The sequence below is a fragment of the Heliangelus exortis genome, chromosome 2 (genome assembly GCF_036169615.1).
Source record: "Heliangelus exortis chromosome 2, bHelExo1.hap1, whole genome shotgun sequence".
Classification (NCBI taxonomy): domain Eukaryota; kingdom Metazoa; phylum Chordata; class Aves; order Apodiformes; family Trochilidae; genus Heliangelus; species Heliangelus exortis.
The window spans coordinates 56,530,663-56,550,143 of NC_092423.1; the positions used below are offsets into that span (position 1 = coordinate 56,530,663).

The following is a 19,481-nucleotide window of genomic DNA, read 5'->3' on the forward strand; positions in this document are numbered from 1 at the left end:
CTTCCTAGAAGTCACATCATTAATTTTTTGTTCTTGCAGGTTTACTTAAGATTTTGCAGCCTCATAAATATCCCAGAAGCATATATTTATTTCTTTGAAAGTATTTTTGTATACTCTCATTTATCTCTCTTTTGTGAACTACACAAATATTTTTGTTTTCCCTGAATAATAATATTCGAACAGATTTGCAACCTTTTGCTGCAAATAACACCAGCATCAGGCATCTTGTGAGACGGTTATCACCATGCCAATGCTACGGCTAGCAGAATCATAGCCAGTGGATAATCTTTGTTTGGTTGCTCTAGAAAAAAGGTATTTATAGCTATCAGAAAAAAAACAACAGGATACTAAAAATCTCACTTGCAGCAGCATATCAACAACGGTGCTTTATCTTGTATATTAGCAGTTGTCTCAGATAAACTTCAAAAACTATTATGCTAATAATAGCCCCTCTATAGGGGCTCTAAATCATGTCTCCTTGTATGAAGAAGTGCAGTCACCCTTAAAGATTTTAATATTAACTTCAGGCCACTCAACTGCCCTTCTATTCTTCTGCATTGTTTTTCTTGGTAGAGTTAGTTTTTTTTTTCTTTTTAAACAAAAGCAAGGTACTATAGAAAATATTTACAGTAACCCTATAAATAAACTTACTGAAATTGATCTGAAGACTGAGAAGATTATTATGATACATTAACCACCACAAATAAGTAAAAATCATATTTAGTAGTTCTTTATATCAAATTACCAAAATAATTGCATTTCATTTAGAAATAAGGATGTAGAATTGAGCCCTTATGCATGGCTGCTCTCCAGCCATTCCTCTCCCGGTTTAGACCTATGCCTGGTGCTACTCCATTGGTAAATATATTCAACAGAAGTGGCCAGAAAATTGAACCCTGAAAAACACATCTGGTGACCAGTCACCAGCCAGATGTAGCCTCATTCACCACCCTTTGAGTTCTGCCCTTCAGCCACATCTTCACACACCACACCATTAACTCGCTCATCCCACAGCTGGACAACATGGGATGCATCCAACAGAAGGATGCTGGGAGGAACAGTATCAAAAGCCTTACTAAAGTCCAGAATACTGTGTCCACTGCCTTCCTTTCATTGACCAGGCAGCTGACCTTATCACAGAAGGACATCAATTATTTAGACAGGATTTTGCCTTTCTGAACCCATGCTGACTCTGCCTGATGATCACATTATTCTTTCAATGACTTTCAATAATATCCAGTATAATCCTCTCCATATTTCTTCCAGGATTTGAGGTTAGGCTAACAGGTTTGTAGCTCCCTTGATCGTACTGAACACCCTTCTTGTGAACTGGAATAAAGCTGAATAGCTTCCAGTCAGGAGGGACCTCTCCAGACTCCCAAGACCTTTGGTAGATGATCGAGAGGGGTCCTGCCATAACATCCTTCAGTACTTGGGATTAATCCCATCAGGTCCCATGGACTTGTGAACATTCAGCTGATTGTCACTGCCTTGGGCAGAAGCGGGGCCAGCATTGGAACCAGGGGAGCTTCCAGCAGCATCTCACAGGAGTCACCCTTGTGGCTCCTCCACTTCCAAAACACCATTGCACTAACCCAAGGCACGGATACAGCTGCTGATTGTTGCCCTTGTGGCAAAGTCTAACTGCATGGTGAACTGTAATAGCAAGAAAGCAGCCACCAGGACAAGGAAAGTGATTACTTCCCTCTAGTCAGTATTTGTTAGGCCACACCTGGAGCCCTGTGCCCCGTTTTGAGTCCTAAGGTACAGTAAATTGGACTGAATCCAACAAAGTGTTAACAAAGCAGTTAGGGACTGGAGTACACCACATAAGAAAAAGCTGGAGAAATTGGTTTGCTCACTCTCAATAACAGAGAGTAAAATGGGCTCTCACTTATCTCTTCAACTGCATACAGGAAGAATTACAGACATGCAGACACACTCTTCTCAAAGATGAAAAGTGGCAGGAAAAGAGGCAACAGACAAGTTGCAGCAAGGGAAATTCTGAACAGATACAAGGAAAAAGAGTTGCACACGGAGAGGGGTCAATGTCTGGATCAGACATGTGAAAATGCTGTGAAATCTGCAACCTTGGAGGTTTCAAAAACTTGACCAAACGTGACCATGGGCAGCTTGATCTAAGTGAATCTGCTCTGAGCAGGAAATGGAATACAATGACCTCCTGAGGTTCCTTCCAACCTGAATCACATTTTGATTCTGTAATGAGCAAATCAGAACAGAGTATTTCAGTTGGAGGGAACGAACAACAATCATTGAGTCCAACTGTTTGACCACATCAGGGATGACCAAAAGTTAAAGCATGACATTAAGGGCATTGTCTAAATGCCTCTGAAACACTGAAAGGCATGGGCCACTGACCACCTGGAAGCATGTTCAAGGGTTTTACCACCCTCTCAGTAAAGAAATCCTTCCTCATGTCAAGTCCAAACCTCCTCTGACAGATGCAGGTTTGAGCCATTCACATGCATCCTGGCTCTGGGCTCCTGGGAGAAGAGATCTGCTCCTCCCTCAGGAGGCTGTAAAGAGCCATGCGGTCGCCTCTCAGTGTCCTTCTCTCCACATCAGACAAGCCCAGAGTCCTCAGCACTATTCAGAGGACATGCCTTCCAGATCTTTCCACTGCTTTGTTACCCTCCTCTGGACATACTGAAGTACCTTGAATTTTTTTTTTTTAAATGGTAGAATCCAGAACCAGACACAATACTCAAGGGTAAGGCTGCAGCTATTTTATTTGACAATATTGCCTTCTACCAACTGCAGAGCAGCTTAGACAATGACAGATGGCATCAAATCACCAAGAATTAACTTCAGACCGGAGCCATTAATTGTAAATTTCTCCCATTTAATATAAGAACAAACAAGTTTTCATTTAGAGTATCTTCTGGAAATTAGCGAACATGTACACGTTTTGATGCTTATTGACAATGTGTTGTTTGTAATTATATAACTGAGTGACCAAAGCTTGTGTATAGAGGACATTTTGTTTTTCTAATTCAAAAGGTGCCATCAAGCTTTGAACCTAATACCTAATTTTTAACTTACATTTCATGTTGGGCCTTTACAAGGTTGAAAAATTCTATCATACTGAAAAACTGGAAAGCATGAATTGCTGCCGTTCAGTCAGTTCAGTCAAAAAGGGAAATACTGATTAGTCAGTGTTTACAAGACATTAATCTTAAAAGTTCCATGCTGAAATTATCCAACAGGTTGCAAGCACAGTGAGTTGTTATGTCATTGAAATGCAAATGTCAGAACTTGTAAAATTAATTTGAACCACTTCAATCATCGACACTCAAGTAACAGTTATGATCTATCTCTGGTTAGAGCTTAAGCAATGTTACCTAGTTTGTCACAAATAGCTTCTCACTTATTTAACAGAGTTATTCCTCCTCAGCAGGATTTTTTTAATACTGAATTAATTCCAACATTATCCCTTTCACAAGAGACAAAATGTTACACCTATACATTTAAGAAAATATGACAAGCCACATGTACGTGGTTTATGAAAAATAAGTGGCTTGAAGAAACAAAAGGAAAACTTATTAAATGTATGTTTAATCAATAAACCAACCAATACAGCTTAAGAGATACTGTAATTAAAAAAAACAGCAACAAACAAAACCATAGTAATAGCCTCTGCAGACAGACAACTTGGAAATGATTGCTGTGTACAAGCATGCCACTACATTAAAAAAGACACCACCAGTTCACTCAGTTTTATCAGTCAGAGTGATAAAACTCAGTTAATCTTGAGAAAGGGACAGTGAAAACTCCCACAAGGCTGTTTTTCCAGTACCCCTTTCAAAGACGCCAGCATAGTCATGAAGGCTGAAATAAGACTCTGGGGAGAATAAACATTAGCATGGCAGAAATTCCAGATGCCACTGACTATACCGCAGTTTAGAAGACCTACTTAACTCTGACTACACATTACTGTGAAACATGGGGATTCAGTCCAACAACAGGAAGTTTAACTATTCACCAAGGAAGAATTTAACTTCTAACATAGGAGCCTTTAGGGACTGCCCCACATACTAAAAAATGTTACAACAGCACCACCCAAATCAGAAGTTATTTTATTCTCTGCCACTATTTTGTTGTCTACAAAGTTTAAGATTTTTGCAGAAGACACTTAATGATCAAGCTTTCAAAGAATCTGTATGCTTAAACCAACAAAAAAATGTGAGGATTTACAATCAAGTTTTACAGTCACTGTTACTAATTTAAAAGAAAAATAACATCTTTATAGACAGCAAGACAAAACTTGAGCTAAACATTGTGCTGGAAGGACAGGCAAATATATACCTGGTTGAAACAAATGTTGGATTTCTAATGCAAGTGCTAACAGAGTATCATATTATGCCCAAATTTTCAGATTCACAGCTCTACAGGAGCATAGCTACAAAGGGATTAATAAGAGCAAAAGCCAACTGAGTTGTGTGCCTACTACCTTCAGTGCCTTAATCTTTCTAAAATGCAGTAGGAAGTGCAGGGGCAGGCAGAACAATGTCTTTGTTCTTGAAAAGATACCGCATGTTTAGCAATGATTCACAAGCAAACTATTCTTTTTTCCCCTATCTAGAACTGAGACTGGACTGAGAGTCCAAACTCCTTATAACCCATTAGTCTTAACAAGCAAATGAAAAGGTCTAAACTTAACCCCAAATCCAAGTAAGCCCCTAAACATGATGATAACCAGCACCTTCACAGGTGTGGCCAATTTAGTCCTTTATACCATGCCAGTCATGGGTAGCAAGCCCGCTGCAAAATCTGAACTGCTGTCTCCAAACTCATACAGGGATGTCATAATGGCACTCAAACACACATCCTAAAAGTTTCAAGATTGGTATCTGTGGAGTAAGAGCATGACATAAACTCCAAAATTTACTGTGTTGCTAAATGCAAGTAAAATTCTGTTTTTAACTTTAGTTTAAAAATTAAATGTAGTTTAGTGTAAAAAATTAATTTAATTAGAATTTCCATTTTTTTTTTTTAACTTTAGCCTAGCTAAAAATTCCATTTATATTTACTGTTAATCACAGCCAGGTGGTTAACTCCAAGTTATTGTTAACTCCAAGTCAGGTAAAAATTTTCCTGTGGAATGGAAATTACAAGTTTTGTAGTGTATTGTTAGTACATGCAAGTAAAGCACGTAAGAATTTGGACAAGCTTTGTTCTCCTGTCACTTCAGAACTTATTTCAGATAGACTCCCCCAGAATAACACAGAGTGCATGGGAACATCTGGAATAGTTCAATGCTTTTAAAAATTACTATTTTATAAAGTATGCAAAAGGAATTTGTTCCTCTCTCCTTTGCAGATACACTGTAACATGATTTATGAAAACATTATTTGGCCTATTTTCAAAAATTTGTTTTTGTTATATGAAAGGTCTCTGAAAGTGTTCCAGACACTTGCAATAAGATATTTAGCTCCCTCATTTTTATTAATTTTGCATGTTGGGGTTATTTTGAGGGAGGGAAGATGGCTCAATTCTTTAGTGAGCTGATAGACTATATCAACTCCAAACAAAATGTGAAGCTGTGTGAATGTGTATCATCACATTAGGTGACTTAAAGACTGTTTAAGATGGTATTTTCAAATGATTAATGCATGAAGAATTAAAATCAGCTGAGATCAACAATATAATTCAACCTTATGGAAAATATGGTCTCTGTTCCTCATATTGGCCAATTTAGAAAGACACGCCTCTGAATCATGCAATGGAAACAGGCTGCCTTCAAATGCTGAATGCATGTGTTCATGTGCTTAGTTTTCCTGTCACATAATTCTTCCACTGCTTTTAACATTTTCTAAAGTTGCAAATGGTAACATTTTAGTAGTGAAAAGGTGGGGGGCAGGGATGAAATATGGGTGATAATAATGGCATTTTTTTCTGAAAACTGGTAAAAACCTTTCTGTTCTCTACATTTAATAACAGATTCTTGCTTTTACAGTTTTCTAGTTAGAAGCAAAAGTTTATTTTAGCTTCTTTCTCCACCCAGTAAGCATAAGCTTTGTGATAAAAGATGGATGGCTGTAAGAAGTAAGTCTTAGAAATGATCTCTGTGTTATCAGGCATGAAAGAGTATACAAAGTGAAGGGGGAACATAAGGCTGCAGAGAAAAACTTACACACTAAAATTTGCACAGGCTACAAGCTTTCCTGTTTAAAATTAGGAACTACTGCAGCACTGTGAAACTAGTGAACAGCAGCTTCCTTTACTATCAGAAACTCTTCTCCATGCAATGTAGCCCATGTAAAAGCAAAGCACTGGAAAATCTTAATAAACAGTGCACAGATTCACCTCTGATAAGCAATGCACATAGCACTGAAGGGGAAAAGAGGTCATGAGCCACTGTTCTATATAGTTCATAAAGACCTATCCTAGCAAAAAAAAAAAACCAAAAACTTAAAAAAATTCAAGGATCACTCTCTTCTTTTCGTGTTCTCAAAAATACTAAGCACTTAACCCAACACATAATTTTGGACATAAGCCAGATGCTTTCTACATGTACAGTCACTAGGTTGTGCCATGTTAACCTCTGTTAAGGTATATGTGTATAAGAATTAGAAAGAAGCATTGAAAAGTGAGACAATTAACAATCTGACAATCAGTGTAGAAACATATAAGGCAAGTTAGGTAAGAGTGGACCATAATGTACATCCCAGCTGACACAGTTTTATTCTTCCAGCTTTGCAGGGCACTGGAAACCTGTACATGCCTTCTTAAGGCATGTATTTTCTGCCTCCACCATCCTCTTGTAATTCAACCTTCAAGTTATAGAATCAATGAATGGCTAGAACTGGAAGAGACCTTAAAGAGCATCTGGTTCCAACCCCCCTGCATAAGCAGGAACATCTTCCACTAAATAAGTGCTCAGGGCCCCATCCAGCCTGGCCTTGAACATTGATGGGGCAGCCAGAACTTCGTCAGGCAACCTGTTCCAGCATCTCACCACCCTCAAAGGAAAGGATTTTTTCCTAATGTCCAGCCTAAATCTCCCCTCTTCAAATCTGAAACCGTTTCCCCTTGTCCTCTTGCTGTACACCTTTAGAAAAAGCCCTACCCCAGCTTTCTTGTAGGTATATAAGTTCTGAAACCATTATGTCAAGCCCATGCATCTCCAGCACTTTTTGCTCTTACTCCCAATACCTCATCTGTCCATTCACCTTTACTCAGAGCCACTCAGTCCTGATCTGCCAACACCCTCCATCACTGACCAGTTCCTTCAGTTGATACACTACTTAGGCCAAGGACTTCCACGGGGCATAGAGCTCCCTCTAAAACCTGTTTTACTCATCAGTGGACAATTGCTGTTTTGCTTATCCTTTATTCGTGGCGTTTTCCTCTTTGATGTGGCAGTCAGCATTTCCTTGTGCTATTAATTACACCTCCTGTGCTGCAGTAGTTTCAGCAGTTTATTGAATTACTTTGGAGAATCTCCTGCTTCTCCTAATTGTGTAAGTCTACTCCAAGGTAATGTAAACCACATCCAGCAGGCCTGTGCTCTGTTACTACAAATTGGCAATGAATAACAATGCATTATTGTTATTTTAAGGGATTATTTGGCTCATAAGATTTACCTTTTGTTCCAGTATAGGACATGTTTACAGGTTTTCACTGCAATACAGGCTAATAGAGTCAAATTAAACTGATGCTTCAGCTGTGCACTGTGGAGGGAAAGCAATGTTAAAGTCTGAAGAGAAGACTTCTATTTAGTTTGCTGCCACAAATGCAGGAATACACTTTTGACTTTAACCAAGAGTTACATTTTTATCTATTTTTTTTTTAACTGTTTAACACTTGCCAGTTAATCCTAGTGAGAACAGAGCGTATTTCTATTACTGATTAGTCCTTGCACTGTTTCTTGAGAGCAGTATGAAGACAACAGACTTTTTAAGCCCTTGTGTCTGTACAGTGACAGGGTGGAGCCTTTGACAGACCTGCATAGCCTAAGGCCATTTTCTCTACCTCTTCTCTCACAGATCCTGCATACCTATAGTCCTCAAAGACAAGTGAAAAGTCAAGTATGTCTGAGAAAGGAAAGAAGCTAGTAAAGAATACTTCCTTGTTTCACTGACTAGGTTTGCTTCTCCTTTTCTCACCCCCAGTCAAATTGCACTAATTTTGCTGTTTTGATTTATCTACATATTTTCTTATACAGGTGAGTCTTCTGCAAAACATAGGTTACTTTTCCAGTACTCAGTTATCTGGCTAGCAGAATACTGTAATGATTGGACTACATTTCTGGATTTAAGCCTGCGCAGTGCTATGCAAAATTTGAAAGAATTTATCAGAGCATCTGTGTTTTATGCTCAGAACTATGATCATCTTCTGACATCTCCACCTAAGTCTTGATGCTAATGGCCTAAACCACTGAATTTACCATTCTCGTAGTTCTGTCCCAGTATTCATCATAATTTCCTAATGGTATTTGATAATACAGTAGAAAAACTCTGTTCCTCACAGTGAAGATCAGATCAGGTCCTATTACAAAGATATCAGTACCAGTCTTCAGGATAAATGTTCTATCTGGTTTAAAGGCTAGAATGGCCATTCTGCTTGTCCCCCATCTCCGGCCATGTGACCCCAACACTCATTTTGCACATATGACTACCTGCCCATACAGCAAGTTTAAAGTTTTGATCTGTCAGAGAACTAACCCATAAGAAAATCTCCAGGCCATTAAATTAAAAAGCTAATCCAACAAACCCCACCATCACTAATACCAGATCTGATGCAGAGATGAACAGGGTACTGTGTGCCCAATGCTCATGGAGGCAGGATAAGGCCACTTCTCTTGGGAACAGTCTGAAGCATTTCAATTACATTAGACACAACATAAAATGACACTGTCAATCACAATGAATATACTCAAAGGGTTCAAATGGCAGGCAAGGGACTCAACACACATCTAAAATGACTTCTTATCACTCAAGAGCAAGGCACAAGAGAATATCGTCAAGATACTACCTACTACATTAAGCACAAGCAGAGGTCTTGAAACTTCAGGACATCTGAAGGAATTCAGCTATCTAAAGGCCCTGACTACATTAAAGTATATGAATCCTTACTGTTCCTACTCTCTATCTCTTCTACCAGAAAATACCATCCTCTGAAGTAGCAGTAGTCGGTAATGATGGTGCTTTAGCTTGCACCCCTAGAAATGAAAACTAATAACGCCTCCCCACCAAATTATGAGCAGGAGCAAAGGAAAAGCATCTATTCAATTTTGCTGCCTTTGATGAAATGAACTATAAAGTCTCAACAAGGACTACCACAAACAGATTTCAGCTGAGAATATACTACAATGTTTTATATTATATTTATACCATATTTTAAAGAGAGTAATAAAGATAGAAATCAATAACCAACATAAAAAACACAGGCAGCATAAGGCTCTGAAAATAGCAGGTAAAAGAAAACACTTTAAGAGTTAAGCTTCTAAAGGAAATTTCCTAAACATAAAGATCATGAGTCACTAGAAATATGATAAAACGAGGCCCATAAATCTAGGCAACATAAGCCAAGACCAGATGTGAACAAGCATTGCATCCTGGATTCCACACATTTAAGGATCTCTGAAGTGCTTAAACTCTCTATAAAAGTCATTAATTTATTTTGGGCCCTAAAAATGCAGGGGAAACCCTTTACTTGCCACTTTCCTCTCTAATGTCAATGAGAGACTTAGTCAGAACTTCAACAAAATCTGACTTCAGCATAGTAAAAGTATGAATGGAGAAAGTACTTCCTCCAAGCAAAAATTTAAGAAAAGACTTAAAGACCCAAATATCAGTTGATCCATTCCCTGACTGCCCCTTAAGTAATGAGCCTTTTTGTCCAACAAGGGATGCCTAGTATGCTGAAATAAAACATCATGCAGAAGCATTTGTGACTAGTTAGAGTGCATAACTGTCCATGAAATAGCAGGTGGCACTTCTGTAAATCCTTGATTAAATGAAAGTGTGTTGGGGATCTCATCAGTATATTTAAATACCTGAAGGGAGACTGCAAAGAAGGGGGGAGCCAGGCTCTCTTCCACAGTGCCCAGCAACAGGACTAGAGGAAATGGGCACAAACTGAAACACAGGAGGTTCCCACTGAACATCAGGAAACAACTTTTCCTGTGAGGGTGACTGAACACTGGCAAGGGTTGCCCCAGAGAGTTGGCTGGAGATAAAAAAATCATCTAGGCCTCACTTAAGGTGGCCCTGCCTGAGCAGGAGGCTGGACCAGATACCTCCGGAGGTCCTTTCTAATCTCAGTTACTGATTCTGTGATTTCAGTAGGAATGTGGGTATTGCTTTGGAGAAGAGATAGAGGGTATGGGGAAAAAATTCAATGCCAGAGTTGCTGTTGATAGCAATTAGCACTTACATACCACTTTCAGCACACAAATAGTGTTTGCTGCCTCTCTTCCAGATGTCTAAGTCCATCGAAGAGGTCTTCTATTGACTTAAATTGTATGTCAATTAGACATCAATATGCATAAGGTTATGTTTGAAGCTTAATATGACATAAACATCCTGTAAGGATGTTCAGTACTTTTAAGAGACATTAACCCTAATTTTCCCTTGATCAGACTGATGAAGGAGAGAGAAATACCTTGACAAAGGCAAGGGCATGACAAAAGTGAAGGAGCTTCTTGACTCCTGAACTGTTTACTCATTCATACTATGCCCTGTTGCCTCCTACAAATTACCCAGGATTGTAAATGCTCTCTGCATATTCGTATGTAATTCCAAATTCATCACTATCTTTAAAACAAATTCTCTTCCAGAACGTGCCCCAAGGACTCTTATTCTCATAAGTCTTTCTTATTAAGGCAGGAAGTTTACTTGTTTTACCTGACTTTACAAATGGAAGTATACACACACACACACACACACACACACACACACACACACACACACACACACACACACAGAGAGCACATTCCCATCCCCCCACTCTCCCCAGAGGCAGTGATTTCTTCAGAGGGTGAGAAGCAGGACAATCTCTTCCTTTCTTCTCCTTTTCTTTTCTTAAAAAGCTTTCTTCCCGGCTTAATTTGTTTAAAAACAAAAAGCTTAATTTGTTTAAAAACACGATTTCTTGCTTTTTCTCCCACTTTTAACTCCTTCCTATGAGCCCTCATCAGCATGGTGTCCTTTTTCCCTTTAATAAACTGTTGTCATTCACTTAAACAATAAAGCTGTTTACTTTTGCAATTTGTGCAGTGAATATGTACAAGTAGCTAATATTTCCTCATAAACAAGACATAAAACAATAATAGTTACGAACCGTGAATCAAATATTACTGGATTTCTGGAGCTCTTTAGTCCCCAATTACCCTCCTAAACACAAAATTGTGATTTCACCATCCTTGATCACATAGCCCTGCTCAGTAATGGAAATCATACACTCATTAGGCACAGTCATCATCAAATGCTTTGGCATATGCAATTGGGCTCGAGCTGAACCAGCTCATTTGTGTCCAGTGAGGCCACAAACATGTATTCTGGTATTTTAGCTGACACTGAATTAAATCCTGGAGTCACAAGCACACTTTCATTGCACCAAAACTGGAAGCAGGAAGAGTGAGAAGAGAGAAGGGACAAAAGGAAAGGAAGGGGATATATTCTGCCAGAGGAATTAGACCACACAGAATTTTCAAACACTATCAGCTTAGGTGCTAATTTTAGCTACAGCATTACTGAAAGGTTTCACTGGAGTTCTGATCTATCGCAGGTAAGAATTCCCTGAACCATAAAAACAAGTATCTACAAAGCTCGATTATTTTACAACAGTTTGATTCCATATTTTTTCTGATGGTTATGTAAAGAGCCTGTAAGAAATAATCCCTTGATAATCATCCTGACAGTTGTAAATCATAACCTGAGTACAGCCATGCTGTACCATATCAAGAACACACAAGTGCTAGGAAAAGCATTATATTCAGAAAGTATTACAACAGCTTACCATGCCAGGACACATTCCTGTTCGTGACCTCTAATTTTTCATGGAAGCTAGGACTCCTGCTAAGCTGTTTCACATCTACATTAAGGCTGGTGAAGCTATTTACTTGGTTTCTGTCCCTGATGACAGTGTTAATGCAGGTCGGGATAGGCTCATATGTAGGGTCTAACTCCAAGATAAGCCTGTTCAGTTGTTCAATGGACTGATCAATATCCAAAGTTGGAGAAGCTGGCAAATCTGCTGTGTTCCCTCCTAGATCAAGGCCATTTGTGCCCCTCTGAGGTGCTGGTCTCGACTTAAAATTCTTGGCACTGGAATGTTCTGCACTTTCAGCAGCATCTGGGATACTTCCTAGCTCTCTCTGTACAGCATCTCTGCTGCTGGAGCCACATGTTGATGTGTCTGGGACTTGGTGCTGGCTCTGGACACTGCCCAAATTTTCCATGGTGTTATGAATGCCAACTCTCATTTCATTTTCTGGGGCAAAACCATATTGGTGAGCAGTGACCATCTGCTGCTGGCGTACCCAGGTCTGAGTAGAGTAGTTACTTGGGCCATAAGCTTGGGGCTGGGGTGGGACAGAAGTATTCTGATGCAATTGCTGAGTTGACTTTGGCTCAGTGCTTCCAAATGACCTTTCATAGAGGGAATCCACACCAATACCCAGGTCTGGGGCAAAAGCATTTTGATTATCTTCCCCAGTGTTACTTCCAAAGCCATCTGAAAGAAGTGAATTCTGACTGCTTTTGTGGCAACTGAAGTTTCCTAGGTGGGTGGAGTGCTGTCCTTCGGAGGAAGACAATGTCCCAATGCTGTCCACACTGTGAAGGTCATGGCTAGGCATTTCATCATCAAGAATATCAGTCTCCCTGTCATTCACCTTAGTGTCTCCATTCACATGAACTTGAGCTGGCACTATGTGACAAGTGCCCCTGTACTTGCATCGAGCCTCAGTCAAATCCTTGGTGACAGTGACAGAATCCTTCAGACCAAAGCCACTAAGAAGCTGGTCCAGTTCTGCCTTCTCTTCTGGGCTTGGACCCTGTCTGACTCCTGGCACAAGGCGCTCCTCAGTCTTATCTGTCCTGATGGAAGCTGTTGAGTTTCCTGAATCACTGCTGACAGACAGGGTATGATCACTGTGATCAGGACTGCCAGTCACAGGAATACCCTGAGCAACAACAGGGATGCTGCTGTCTGAAGAACTCTTCTTTCTCACTTTTGCATACAGGCTGCCATCAATGGGACCTTGAGTATGCAGCACTGTGGAGAGATAAGTAACAAGGAAGGGGAGAAAATTTCAATGCATTATGTAAGGGTTTTTACTGCTGTTGAACCACATGACAGATGTACTGCTCATACCAACACTACTGTTTCTGCAAAATTGATTTGGCTTTACAATACATTATCAATCAATGGCATTACCTCTTTTCATTTTACATTTCAATTAATAATCATTTTCTTGATGTGAATAGAATATGCCATTCATAGCTCCAAGATCAAAAACAGTTCTCTCTTTTATATTGTTTTGAATGTATGTTTAGGGCTCCACTAATTCCTAGTACAACTTTGAAGAATTACACTGTTATAGTGAGAGGCAGGTACTATGCATTCCATGCAAAGCAAGAATGGTAGCAGTCTGCTAGAAATACTCGCCTTGAATATATATAATACAACTGCCAGTTCATCCATTTCCACTTGGTGGCCTAACTGCATTAAAAAGAATAATTTTTTCATTTTCTTGGTGGTGCACAGAAAAAACAGGCTTTCAGTCAGAGCTGCCAATCTTGGAATGAATGTAAGACCCCTTCACAAAGACACACATGAGGAAATGTTAGGCTATGAGATTCCTACATGTGGATGATCTGGTATGCATTTCACATTCAATTTTCATAAGCAAAGACATAATACCTTAAAAATAAGAATATAACTTCTTCCTTATCAATAATGGGAAGAACCTAACTTTATTTTTGATCTCTGAGGTACCCACTTAATTAAAGGTTATGAATAAACCATTCATAATAAATATAGGCCAGAAATTTTTTTCTTGTTTAGAGCATCTTTTGAAAACACAATTTTGCAGGACAATGCATCTACTAAGTTTACCAAGTCTGGGTCTTAAGAACAAATTCCTGCTTCCAGTTGAATGGGCATACTTCAGTGACATCAGATATGCACAGAAGAACTGGGTGAGATAAATTTTACCTTCTTAGTGGGTTAATGAATTCAAGTGGAAGGGTTCACTAAAGTAACCATATTGTTTTTGATCTCAGAACTGTTACTGACATCCCTGAACCCTGCTGCTCCTTGCTGTCTTGAAACACACAGCCTGTATTTTGTAACGGTCACCTGCCCATCTTACTTCTTTTCAACAACAACAACAACAACAATAACAACAATAATAATAATAATAATAAAAAACATCCATCAGAAAATAAAGCCATGGCAGGACCATTCTTATGATTTTTTTATTGAATTTGATTGTCCATCTCCCACACACATTACACAGGTTAGACCAGCCTGAGGTATAGATACTGGACTCTTACTCAGTGCTGAAAATGAACACTATTAATTGCATTTCTCATGAAAAGCTTTAGGAGTAAGTATTTCCACTGCCAAACAAAGAAAGTAAACTGAATAGTTCTACTTTCAAAGAGTTTAATGCTCATTTACCAAAACATTTTTATTAAGCAGAAGTTTCTGAATAACTTTTCTTACCCATAGTTTGAGAATTGTTTGAAAAAAAGAAAACTAGACTATTACAATTAGATTATTACAATTTAAACTATTACAGGTAGATTTTTGCCAAAAGTAACCAATAGCTTAGTCTACAAATGTGGCTGTTCAAGAATCAATAAAGCCATGGAGAGCCCAATGCATTCCAACATCAAGCAATACCATTTTACAAAAAAACATCATTCAGAAATTGTACCCATGATGTCAATTAATTCATCAGTATATAATGGCAAGAAAAGTGGTGTGGTTGGAAAAGGCCTTCATTATGGCACACACTGCCAAGTTTCCATTGGTTAAAATACTTAAAAGCTGGAGGTTATATGACAGGTTTAATAGATTTTAGCTAATAACTAAAGGACAACTTTCTACTTTTTAATGACTACGACCTAATAGCTGTTTAACGTCCATTTTAAAAACAGTACACGCAAAAGATCAAAATACTCATTTTCAGGACAAATTCTCAGTCTATGGAAAAAAAAGAAAGCTACTCCCCTTGCCATAGAATTTTTCCATGGGAAAACTGTTAGAGGTTTGCTCAAGTTAATGATGTGTAAATCCCATGGTAAAAAGAGCTGCTATGGATGAGGTTGGATGTGTGACACATCTGGAAATTAAAAATTCTGTGTCTAAGGAAAATACATCCAATTGACAGTTTCTCAACATCTTCCATGGCGTTAGGTTTTCTAGAAAGGTTTTCTAATGTCTGTACAGGTTGTGAAATACGCAAAAGAAAAATCCCTATGTATTTTTGATGGTGTTAAGAATTAGGACCATCGGATATAAATATGACAACAACTTCCTGCAGAGGATGGGATTTTGGTTGCTTATGATCCTTCTTTGCTATTTACTTACCCAGTACGCAAATTAGAGCACTAAACTGCTTCTTTCCATAAGACTTTGGATTGGATACAACAGTTTTCCAATATCCTGGATTTTGTTGGGGACTTGGTTTATTTTTTCAAATGGCGAACAATTCACATTCCTTAAAGTCTGTTCCTTTTCATACTGCATTTATATGTCAGTACAAAGCTTCAACCTAAATTCAATTTCAGATTCTGAGATGTCTCTTAAGTAAATCTGAAAACATCTATTTAGGTAAATGTAGAAGTTAAATGATTCTTTGAACTCTCAAATCATCCCAGTGCTGGCTAACACACTCAATTCATTACTACTAAATCAGAGTAATACTCTGTAGTGGACACTAAAAAGAGATTGTGAAAAGTTTTGTGTTTTTCTGAATAGTTAGCGTTAACTGGTAAGTGTCAAGGAAGGGTGTAGGAATGTTTTATACAACTAAATCAAATGAAAAAAAAAGAAATTACTAAAGGAATTTCTCCCTCCCCTAGCCTGTCATGTAGATGAATGAAAATGTCTTTTTTTCAGAACTTTAAAAATATACTTGAAAGTATAGATCTCAGCTACACTGAAGAATGACATCTGTACTCATGGGAAGCCTGACAGATAGAGCGATACTACTGGGAATGACAAGAGTCTTTCTGTGACTTCTTGTAGAGTTTGGCTCTGGGTGGCCCAACACAAAATTTGGTGAGAACAGAGGCAACAAACTTAAGAGAATGAAAGGTTTCTTATAGCCAAGAAAGTAAAGCTTACACTCATAAGTCTGTGTATGTTTATGTATTTGTATATGGAAGCATCCAATGTTTATGGGGAAACTAAGTAAATATGATCTGTCCCTTCAGCAGTAGTAACCATTTTTTTTTTGCTACAGTATGATCCCTATTCAAAATAAAATCACTGAAATTCAGGATTCTGCTAAGATGACTAAAGCCACTTTGTATAAGCAACCAACAAGTGCAAGCTGTCTGGGCTTCCCCATCACTACATGTGGCAATGGATCACACAGCCCTGTCAGAACTGACCAACGCGGCAGAAGGGATCATGTCAGCACACTTGCATCTCTGTGAAATATTTCAACACCATAAAACTGGCAATTAGGTTTTGTGGTGCTCAGTGTCTTATCCTGTTACATTAAGACTGCCAGTATATGGAATGCCAGTGGATTAAAATGCCTGAACAGCCGTGGACATGATTGATGAGAGACTCTTATAAATGAACGTCTTAGCGAAAAGGCTATGTGTGCATTTTCATTTCCGTATCTACTTCACAAAAAGCAACTTATATAAAAATCCAGAGTTGAAATAACAACACAAACTAAATTCAGTGGCTTCCTTTCAAGCCTGTGTTTCCTGGCACTTATCTTCTTGAAATTCAAATACCCAAAGGAAGGCTGGTGAGTCAAAAAGATGTTTCAGTCTTCCAGCTATTTGATTTGTCCCCACAGCTATCTGCCTGTTCCTTCACCACTTATGAAAACACACATACAAATGCAAGCCAGCTAGATAAACCCATTTACCACAAATTCAGCAAGAGCTGTTCTGACCAAGGCCACTTGAACAAAAAGAAGGTTGCAAATAAGCAAGTCTTCATACACTATACATTTGCTCATGTTGCAGCAGGAAACATTACAGGAGATCTGGCTTTTTTTTTTTTTAAACACCACAAATAAATATTTCTACCTTCAGGCAAACCTGGACAAGTCCAGAGCTGCATTCCTTCGAAGTTAAATCTTTTTATGTGTGCATGTATTTTTCTTTCTTCCACTCTAACAAACACAGGCCCTCATTCCATGCAAACTCTACCCATAAAATTCGTATAAAGTCCATACAGAAATGGAGAAGCAAAGCTTCTTACTTCTTTACTAGGCATGATCAGGAACTTTCTGCAGCAATCAAATCATTGCCTCATATAAATCAACTAATATTCTCTAAAAAAAAGACTGCATAGAACAAAGCCAGAGTTAAGGCTAACACCCCAGCTTAAAAAGGCAAGAAATCTTGCTACTCCTGCTGTTTGATCCACAGCTTCTGTTCCTGCTTCTGGAGGTAAATGGTCTTGCTTTAGAAGCATGAGACTTGTATCAGTCAGAAAAAAAGCAAAAGAAAATATAAACATGAGGGAGGAGCCTGAGGGGACAATCAGGTTCAATTAAACCTGAACTGAAGCAAGGAGGAGTGGAAATGTGCTGGCTGAAAAGCTAATTCAAGTCTACAAGCTATTTCATTACAGTGGCTCTTTTCTCAGTCTGTTTCAACACCCAAATGAAGCTGGGTGAATGTCAACTCCCATATCACTTATCCAAACACTTCTGATTTCTTGATTTTGACGTTGTTTTCTTAAATCAAACAGCCTTTCAAAAATGTATTCTTCCACACTGAACAATCAAGTCAGAGACTCTCATCCACATCTTCAAGAAATTGTGTACTATTGGGAGTTCTCAGGCAAGAAAAGATTCCTGAAAAAAAAATGCAGTGATAACACTTATTTTTATGTAGCAGCTGCTGCTCTCCAGCTCCCAAACCCCAGCAGGCATTGACTCCTTCTCCGTCTCTGAAAGGAATCAGCTCCAACTAGGGGAAGCAAGCCTGTTAGTTCCTTCTTTAGTAACAGATGCATTCCTCAACTCAGCAGCCTGCAAACTTTTACTCTAGACATTATTGCAAATGTATTCATTCATCAAATCAAGACAGCCATGCCCCTAGGCAACATTAACTTTCTACTTCAGGGACTGTCAAGACTTTAATGACTTCTTAGTTGAACAAAGGATAAAAGTGGCCCTGGCATCTGTTCACTGCTTATGAGTGAGTTAGAGCTTAAGTTCAAACCTAAATAATAAAGTACACACTTTCCTGTTCAAGTGTTGCTATTCTTGCAAATCAGCAAATGGCTGCACATGAAACCAGTCAGGACTCTGATAAAAGACACAAACCCCAGGCTATGCTGGCAGTACTTTTCCAGAACCAGAAAATTGGCTCTTTTCTCTGGGAATATGCAGAATTGCTCATAACCTGGAAAACTTTGCTTGTAAGCTGGAAAACTTCAGCATCTGCCTCAAAGATCTGAAAAGAAACAAGAAGGTATATTCAAACCTTTCAACGCAAACTGTTGTGTCTCACTTAAGATGCAAATTTAATTTTGCTCCCACTGAATTATGGTTCTCTGTGAGGAAAAAAAAAACAACTCTATTCCTTGCTTCAGTTACAGGCTGCTTCTGCGCCTTCATAAGTCTGCACTGCACAGGCATTCTGGTTATCTTGGACCATTTGCACCCAGCATTCCGGAATGGAGAGTAAGGCTCAACACTGATACCTGCACTAGCTATTACCAGAAGAAAACTGGACAGCTCTGCATAAATTTAACTTATCCTATTGATAGTTTACCTGCAACAGACAAATTCAGACAAATCACCATGGTGCTGAAATTAGTGTTTAAGATAGCTTTAGCAGTGCTCTACACAATAATCACAAGAATGCTTTGGGAACTCAAGCAAATGCTGTAAAAAAGCAGTTTAAGCCCATACATGGATGTATTTGGAAATATGTACTTAAACTGTACTTAAACTGCTTCCTTTGTTAACAGTTCCAGGATTGCTGGGGCAAAACGCCCTTTACAGTAGTGAGTACCTGTGATTCTGTGCATGTTCCCACATCTGAGGACTATCAAATTACTGGGTGTGCCAGGTACGGAACATTTAAATTCTGTAAACTTTTCAAAGCTTTTATGCTGACTGTTACAAGGGCAGATGGTCTAACCCAGACAGGAAGAGAAATGCCATGCAAACAGACTCTCCACAATGAACTAACCAAGTTCTAGAAAAAAGATACAGATAAAATTGTGAATTTGTATCATTTAGACTTCTGCATTGCCCAACTGTGATGCTTTCTACAATCTGGAGACCTAGAACT

At 38.8% G+C, this 19,481-nt stretch overlaps 1 protein-coding gene across 4 annotated transcripts in view; it reads right to left on the reverse strand.

Moving 5' to 3' along the window:
• The window catches only part of TNS3 (tensin 3), a 163,683-nt gene that overhangs the window by 44,147 nt on the left and 100,055 nt on the right, over positions 1–19,481 (reverse strand). For all 4 annotated transcript variants that reach the window (XM_071736226.1, XM_071736228.1, XM_071736229.1 and 1 more), the window contains one exon: positions 11,986–13,245. In XM_071736226.1, coding sequence (XP_071592327.1) covers positions 11,986–13,245 — 1,260 coding nt within the window. The remainder of the gene's footprint in view (positions 1–11,985; positions 13,246–19,481) is intronic.